The sequence below is a fragment of the Zasmidium cellare genome (assembly GCF_010093935.1).
Source record: "Zasmidium cellare ATCC 36951 unplaced genomic scaffold M409scaffold_112, whole genome shotgun sequence".
In the NCBI taxonomy this organism is placed as follows: domain Eukaryota; kingdom Fungi; phylum Ascomycota; class Dothideomycetes; order Mycosphaerellales; family Mycosphaerellaceae; genus Zasmidium; species Zasmidium cellare.
Genome location: NW_022987056.1, coordinates 1 through 8,633, shown reverse-complemented (window position 1 = coordinate 8,633; position 8,633 = coordinate 1). Strand labels below are relative to the sequence as shown.

General features: G+C 51.2%; 3 protein-coding genes across 3 annotated transcripts; 2 read left to right on the top strand and 1 right to left on the bottom strand.

Annotated features, from left to right (window-relative positions):
- Nucleotides 1-2,040: 2,040 nt before the first annotated feature.
- Nucleotides 2,041-2,596, bottom strand: M409DRAFT_34625 (uncharacterized protein; the record flags this gene model as incomplete). The annotated part of the gene is made up of 3 exons (XM_033810329.1): nt 2,041-2,306; nt 2,356-2,457; nt 2,572-2,596. Coding segments are annotated over 3 exons (393 nt in total), but the record flags the coding sequence as incomplete, so codon positions are not given.
- A 2,930-nt stretch (nt 2,597-5,526) lies between these two features.
- On the top strand, nt 5,527-6,326 carry M409DRAFT_71693 (uncharacterized protein; the record flags this gene model as incomplete). The annotated part of the gene is made up of 3 exons (XM_033819286.1): nt 5,527-5,579; nt 5,641-6,213; nt 6,281-6,326. 3 exons carry the CDS (start codon nt 5,527-5,529, stop codon nt 6,324-6,326), a joined length of 672 nt encoding a protein of 223 aa, XP_033659219.1.
- A 1,719-nt stretch (nt 6,327-8,045) lies between these two features.
- On the top strand, nt 8,046-8,515 carry M409DRAFT_33802 (uncharacterized protein; the record flags this gene model as incomplete). The annotated part of the gene is made up of 2 exons (XM_033810305.1): nt 8,046-8,156; nt 8,207-8,515. Coding segments are annotated over 2 exons (420 nt in total), but the record flags the coding sequence as incomplete, so codon positions are not given.
- Between the last annotated feature and the right edge of the window lie 118 nt (nt 8,516-8,633).

The window sequence follows — 8,633 nt, the reverse complement described above, 5'->3', positions numbered from 1 at the left end:
TTTCCAGACTCAAAATTAGAAGAGAATCTGCCAAAGTTACATCGCATATTGGGCGAGGAAGTGGTCCGTCGCATCTACGAGCACCGAAGCATTCGGTTTGAAGAGTTGAGCAAGATATTTCGGCGCTTTCATCGGCTCGAGGAGTCCGTTCTGCACGCGGTAAACAGGCAGTTCAAGATTGAGGATGAATTGGACGTGGTCGACGCACGTTTGCCGCTGAATGGCGATATCAGAAGGCTGAGCGATGGATTGAGCGTCTCAGCGGGTCGAGCGGAACCCGATTGTGAACGGACCAGAGCTGAGGAAAGATGGTCAAGGAGAAGTCGCAGAGAAGCTGCGCGATCCGGAGAGGCTTTTTCAAAACAAACGCACAGAGTGCGAGAGGAAATTTGGCATTCTCTCGGGTGGCTATATGGATTACATGATTGGTGAGGGACCTGGCCCCGGTCACTGGTTCTTCGAGTGGGCCAGCATCACCAACGCTACCACCTGCAACAATCTGATGCGCGTGGCGACTGTTCTCAACGACCCTCAAGGTGCAAATACGGCAGGTACCGCTACACCGGTGCAGAGTCGGAAATAAACTATGTCCTACTTGTCGATGACGAAACTTATCTTTACAGTGATGGCGTCGTCAAGGCTCTACAAGCCTTCGTAACTCGGGTTCACATCATAGAAGCTTTGCAACAGTCCGCACTCCATCCGAAAGTCCTCGCATAGCAAGACTGGCAGTAACAGCTTTGACAGCGTCAAGCAGTGCGACGTAAGAGCTATTTTAAGTACAATCACGCCACGAGTTCCTGCCTCGTCTTTCCCCCCAAGTGCTCAACCATCGTTTGGCCTGTGCGATCCCACTGGTCCGGTTTCGCTCAAGCACTTGTCCGTCCACAGTCGAAGCCGACCGTTCGATAAGCCAACCCAGTAGCTGTCTGGCCCTATGCATCTCCGATCAGAAGCACTTGACATTGCGTTCGAAGATGTTTTGTCCCTGCCGGTATCCAGCGACTTTCGAATATGAAGCGCACCATCACTTCGGCATCCAATGTGTCCTTTTCTGTGTATAGGATGGGGAGTGGATCTAGAAGCCTGGAGAGTATGTCCATCGCGGTGCTGTTTGAGTGTCTCGCTTTCCATAATGCGATGTGGTTGCGAGGGTGAAGTGTAAGGCAAGTCTTTGAAGGATAACGTTGTCTTTAATAGGCTCGGGCATAAGTGCGAGCGCCCTATAGGAGGCTTGGAAGCTATAAGTATGCGACGAGCAGTACTGCTAAAAACACTCACACTCCCCATGACGGCCGCAGTGCCCCGACATTCATTCGCTGAGGGCCTGCGATTGACCCATGGACACGGCTCGGCGGCTTGGAAAGACAACAGTCTCTTCAGGTGCGATTTGGAGCGCCGCAAGCGCATTACGCTCCTTGAAGTCAGCACCTTTTGATTCTGACATTTCGAAGCCTCCTTGACGTCGCCGGAATCCCAGCAGCCACTACACTACGCTGTGACACGACGCACAACACTCCAGGCCAGATTCTGAGAGGCTTTGCCAAGGAGGTGTCGAAAATTCGACGCATCCTTGGCGGTCACATGTCCGCCGATGTAGTAGAGCGTCATCCTATACCCCAAGAAGGTGCTATAACGACGCCTCCTCGGCACTCACGTTGTCGAGCCTGCCTGTACGTAATATTTTACACGCAAGATGGTGGTCAACGAACATCTGGCTTTCACCTAGGCGGTGGGTGCTGTAACACAAGTAGCACCGTGGAACATGTTTTTGAATTTGGCCGAGGTGAAACGCGAAGACTGCTTACTAGTCAACGATAATGAGACGTGCAGCGGAGGAAAATCGAGTGCAGATGTTTCAACCTATTGATCCGACAACGAGTGCCCTTATTTGCACAATCATGAGAAATTTCGATACGTAGATTTGGGAACTCCATGATCGGACCAAGCTCACGTTACTATCTCGTCGATTCATCGTCCATCGGAGAATCAAGTCAGTTGCTTGACCGTCTGCTCTCAGGCTGATCTTGCGCGGAAAGCCCCTCGTAGCCGTCGAGCAAGATGCATGTCCTTCGTCTGAATTGTAACACGTTTAGCGTGGATCGCGCAATGGTTAGCGTCTTCAAAAAGCGAGACTAAGAACGATTCGGCAGACTCCTGAAGTGCGCCAAGAGCAGAGCTCTGGAATCTCAATTCGGACCTGAAATCTTGGGCAATCTCACGAACCAGTCGCTGGAATGGCAGTTTCCGGAGCAAAAGATCGGTCGACTTTTGATAGCGACGGATTTCTCTCAGAGCCACCGTCCCTACACATGGGTCAGTACGACCTTTCGACGCAATGATCTATGGTGTTACCTGGTTTGTACCTCCGCGGCCTCTTCACAGAACCGGCAAGACGCAGTCCACCCTTTGATCGCATTGGTGTCTTCCGTGGGGCCTTGCCACCTGTGGATCGACCTAAAGGACCAAAATCAGCAAGGAAGATGTGACCAGAGATGAGAAGAGCTGCACGGATGGATTCTTCGTTGCCACAGCCTCTAGCGTTCTGGTGCAGCTAATGTGGCGACATACTTGCGGTCTGTTTCGTACGGGCCATTAGTCGCTCGCGCAGTCGCGACAAGGGTGATTTTGGGGTAGGATTGAGTGCTTTGCTCGATCTGCAGTATTTACTACTCATATCTGATGTAATGTGTCCTATAGTGCGCAGTTGCCAGCGTTAAGGGGTCTGTTTCGCTCGATGATCAAAGTCGTGTTCCCGTTCTTTGATGCAGGACAGCTCCCACTCGTGGAGAGCGCACAAGCATGAAACAAGCACATTGTTTCACGTCCAAGAGATTAAGACCAGACCATGTACGCCTCATCTCACCTGGCGCCAGGCTGAACGTTGCTCAGAGGCTCAGTCCTACTCGATCAAGTCCTCATTCTATTAAGTACTGTACCTTTGACGCAAAGACGAAAGTTCTGTTGTCACACAGGCTATGGAAGTCGCTGCGTAGCTGCAGCTTGTTGTCGCTGTCGCTAAGTAAGTGTGCGTCATGGCGATATCCCTGATTGGCATATCTCCGCACGCCATTAGCAGCGTACCACTCGCTCTCTGGTATTACATACAGCTTTAAATCATTTGATGACGATGGCCTTCGACGCTTTGCTCACTCCTCGACATCGCCAACAAAATATCGAGCGATGGCCAATTTGACCCACTCCTTACAAGTACAGTAGACCTACCTGCACTTATACACCGTTCATCGCCGGCTTTGTTCCACAGGTCGGGGCCGACACTGATCTTTTTTATTTGAGGAAACGATATTCGATCTCATCCACCTCATCGCACATCTCCAGAACAGAATCTACATTCGGCTATATAGCAATGCCGTAAGGGAGACACGTAGAGATTGGGGCAACGAGATATTAGAAAAAAAAATGGTTCGATATCTGTACTTCTCTCTAGAGGTAACTAACATAGTGAAGCTCGATACCCTCGTTCTACTCGCTCGAACGGTGACTGATATAATCTTCCACCATCAGCCGGAGAGTGGCCTTCAAGTCAAGCCTGGCATGCCTAGCGAGGACGGAAGAGAAAAGAACCGCAGCCAATGTACGACGACAGCCAGAAGTGAGAAGTAGGCTGTCTCGCCTAGAAGGTTGATTCAAGCAGATCGTGACGAGAGCAGAATATCATCACTAGACTAAACCAGGAACAAGAGGCTCTGTTTGCCAGGCAATTCAGCTCACAAACTGTCGTACTCTCCTAAATATTCGCCGACAGTTCGTTAGTGAATACGTATTCGAGGTTTGCGCCCAGTCAAGATCAACAAATCCCACGCGGCCGGGTTGACTCGCGACTTGAAGAAAGCACTTCACCAAAACAGAACAACATCTGTCCGTCGCGTCCACCGACACATGACTGCACTATGCATTGTGAGTACTGGCGAGCCGGAGCCTATTTATATTATGGAAGAGTGTACGTTGTGGGACTGCCGCGAGAGAGCTCGGTACATTGCTGCATCATAAGGTAGTCGTATTTGTTTCGAGTTAGAAACAGGGGGGGCGTAGGCACAGAAAGAAAATGTAACTTCAGGTAGATTTGCACACGCGCGGTTGCGTTGCTGCATAGCTACAATATATGACTGGGCATCTATGAGGCTAGACTACCGGACGTCACCTAGAGGGCGACGAAGGCCGGCATGTCCAGCGATGTGGAGGGAGACTAGCCCCCGAATCGGATGTGCCGCTGCTGGGTGCAACAAGATCTCCCTGGACTTCGTTCATTCCCGCAGCAGTTAGTAATGCGGGGCCGGCCGATTATATGTACTTCTTGGTGTTATTATTGCGGGTGGCGATGATCACGGAGCGCAAGCGAGGAAGGGAAGCGAAACGCCGACATGAAGCAGAGGAACGAGCGGCAAATGCTAGAAGAACCCCAGTAAAGCAAGCGGCCAAGCATATCGGGAGGAATACAGCTGCAGGACTGCAGAGGTGCACAGTGCAGATGAGCAAGACCCCCGGTAGCGTCAACGAGCTTCTAGCCAATGATGTTCATTAATTCAGCTTAGCTCCTCTGGGCTGCGTCCGGCAGCACCCCAACGAGTCTCCGATCGGCTCGAGTTCGGCCCCTTTTCTAACTTTTCACAAACCTTCAATTCAGCCTCGCATGATCACACCAAATTGTGTTCCAGGATCACCTTCGCTTATGGAACTCCGCTACCTCAAAGCCATTTGATGAGAATCACGCGATCTTGTCCATGCCTGCACTTCATCCGGACGACTGGCTAGCAAGTAGCACCCGCACTTTCACGTACGTGCAATTCAGAGACAAAGCTCACATAGCGGCCAGTATGGTGAGTATGGATACACGAACAGTCAATGTTGTAACATACGGTACCTGCAAAGCCACTAGGGCACTGAAACTTCCGAATGTCAATGGCAATACTAATAGAATAGGTACAAAAGCACATCTCACGGAATCATTCGAGCCTGCGACGATGTCCAATTTCCGATCTCCTGCACGCAGTGGTGGGTCCTCGCCAAAGTAACAGGCCTACCTCGTGCTGAGACGGCGGTCTATTCAATATGCGAGTCATAAGACAGCAACAAGACTCGAGATAACAGAATCGGAAGCGATCCAGCCGCGTATGAGAAGCAGAGGAGCAGCTGAAGGCCTTCACGCCAGATTCTTACTCGTTTATCAGTTCTACACGCAGCCCACGGCTTGGATCACCTACCTTGACTACTACTTCTGCCATGGCCTCCGTTAGATGTCTCAATAAACCAACCCTAATCGCAACATTCCTCTTCCTAGCATTCCTATACCTCAGCGCGGCTCTAGTGCACCACGTCGCGTTGACAGATTGGTACAAAGCTGCTACTGAGACCTATCCAGAGACTGGTACGGCACTTTTGGATATACAGGCAATAGACTCACCTCGGAACACCAAAGTCGCTCTGGGCGAGACCATACCTGGACACGTCCTCCCAACGCTCTTGCATCCGGTCATCAAAGCTCAGACGGATAGCAAGGTCATTGTAATGGGCAGACTACAGCGCGAAGATACGGGATGGGTTGACGAGCATCTACCAGAGTAGGCCTTTGAACAGACTGCATTCTTCCTGGCTTTCCGTGGCTAATGTGGCTTTTTCCAGTTGGCGAAACGCAATCTACACCGTAGACAATACCAGCTATCCTCTTTCTACACCCCACAATAAAGGAAGAGAGGCGAATGCATATTTGCTCTACATCATCCAACACTACGACCGCCTGCCAGCCATTATCGCGTTCCTGCATTCGCATCGAGATGGATATCCTGTGGGCTGGCACACCGATGTCCCCGGGTATGACAATGTCCTTGCGATGCAGACCCTACGAATCGATGCTGTGAAACATTATGGATACGTGAATTTGCGCTGTAACTGGATTCCGGGGTGTCCTGATGAAGTCCGACCACTCTCCAGCGCACACAACAATCCCAACAACGTCCAGTGTCAGATGCCGCTCGTATGGCGTCACTTCTTCGGCGAGCTCAGCGATGTACCCGATGTCATTGCGACGCCCTGCTGTGCTCAATTTGTTGTCTCTAGGGAGCAGGTGTGGAAACGACCTTTGGAGGACTATAAACGGTATCATCAATGGCTCATGGACACCTCGCTCAACGATGATATTAGCGGCCGAATTCTCGAGTACCTCTGGCATATCATCTTTGGCATGGACCCAGTACAGTATGTTGCGAGATCTACCGTGTTGCGAGATCTACCGAGGTGTTGGAGTCTAACCTGGTGTCCATAGTTGCCCCGATATGAACCAATGCTACCGGGACGTTTACGGCCGCTGACAAGTTTCAGCACGAGAGGGAGACGAGAGAGAAGATGAAAGGTTGAGATAGAGAAGGTGCAATGTGTTAAAGCGCCCGCTAATAGAAACGCCGAGCGACTCGGGGACTGCAGCACCTTGTGTAAATGCTCCGTATCAAGATGTGGTCGCAAGATAGAGGCTGCCGCTCTTGTGGCACACTTTGCGGGATATCCACTTTCTCAACATCTTGAAAGCAACCTTTACTCCAGTCGCGCGGTCGAGGCGATGAAGTGAGTCCATGATCTTTCCGCGGTCGTATCGGTCGGCATATGAGTTGGCATATTCAGTGATGTTCGGTATACCTGGTTGTTCGACACAAGTCTCGTGCGAAGATTCGTTGGTTACGACAAATGATATTCGACGCGACCGCCTTCGAATCTCTGGGTTTCACGTGCCCTTTCGATGCTGCCTGTTTAGCAAGTTTCGCCCTTGTCATTCGAGACCTCTCAACTCACACTGATAGATACGTCATCTGATGCTCCATCCAGGCCAGACTCCATCAGACTCTGCCAAGGAGGCATCGAAAATTCGACGCCTCCTTGGCGTTCACGTGTCGGATGAGCTAGAGGGTACATTTGGCGTTCCACGCTAAGTCCGACGCCAAGACGCTTTGCCAAGGAGGCATCGAAAAATCGACGTCTCCTTGGCGTTCACATGTCAGGCCACTTTGAGATGCGTCACTCGATAGCTACTCTAAAGCGAAGAACTGCCCTCGGCAAGCTAGCCAGAGGGAAGCTTGGGTTTCCTTGAAATAAGTCATGCTACCACTGACAAGACGGCTTTGCGGAAGACGACGTGAGGCCCTCATGTTTTTACGTTCACGTCTCCAGCGAACTTTAGGGTGGCATCTAGAGCCTTATTCCATTGTAGATAACCTGGTCTGCTAGGAAACGTCGATGAGCTAGGGCTATGCTGCTCAGAACTCCACTCGAAGGCATGTCGTCCCGAAAACTATGCCCGTATTCTATGGACTCAGTGGTTGAACTGTATTGTAGCTCGACCAGACATGTGATTTGGCGTCTGGACGCCCTGCCACTTTTTCGTAGGGGCCACTACACGTCACACACGCTGTTAACTGGCGTTCCGATGGTAGCGTAGGCCAAATGTCGATAGGCTGAGATTGCGCCTTGTCGTGTAACTTAGTGCGGTTATTAGTCTTATCACATTCATTGGTATACTGCGAGGCAAGAAAACTCCGTACACCGTCTGTTGAACACATATAAGAAGGATTAGATCCCCAGCGGACATCGAACTTTGTTTACGAAGATTCAGCGTTCGAGACAATCGAGCCGCAGGAGCTCTTGTGACAATGGAGGACATGAATGCTGCCTTCAGGAACAAGCTTCTTGAGATCAATGATTTTTTCACACTGAAATACATCTACCAACACGACATGCTCAACGCCTTCGATGCAGGATCCACAATCTCATTCGAGGACCTAAGCCGGCAAACAAGGACAAGCGTGGACACCACAACGCGGTTTCTGTGCCACTCCGCAACGTTCGGTATCTTTGATGTATCATCCGGTCGGGTCGCACACACGACGCTGTCCACCTCGTTGGCCCATGACAAAGATATGCAGGCCCTTCTGGGACTCTTTGTGGGCCCGATTCTGGAACATTTCGCCCAGCCAATGGGTCGGAAGTGTCTGCAAGGACGACAGTGGTTTGATGCTGTCAATAACAGGGCGGAAGGTCCAGAGCTTTTCGCCGCTAGCATGAGAGCCTTCAGTGCTGGGGGAGAGTACGACGTAGGACAAGTGGTCCATGGATTCAACTGGCAGAAGTTATGTCCGGGCCACGTGGTGGATGTAAGTCCCCGAGACATCTGGTGGAGAGGAGGCTGATACTAGCATGTCAGGTTGGCGGATCGTCCGGATTCGTCTCAGCTACCCTCGCCCGCAACTTTCCCGGCCTTACGTTCGAAGTGCAAGACCTCCCGGCTGTCACGGAACAGAACACAATTGAACCACTCCCCGAAGACGTGCGGGACCGCGTCTCATTCCGAGCCCACAGCTTTTTCGAACCGCAGCTGGCGATGAACGTGAAAGCCTTCTTCTTTCGGTTCGTGCTGCACAATTGGTCCGACGATGCAGTCGTCGAGATCTTGAGGAACTTGAGACCCTCACTCGGACTCGGGACTCGGGTGATCGTTCACGAACTTATCTTAAAAACCATGTACAATCCGCATCTTTCTCGTATCGATCGATCCGACAGGCAGGTATCTTCCAATACTCACAAGTCCACTTGCTGACAAACCTCGCAGGGCGTTGGACATCTTGATGATG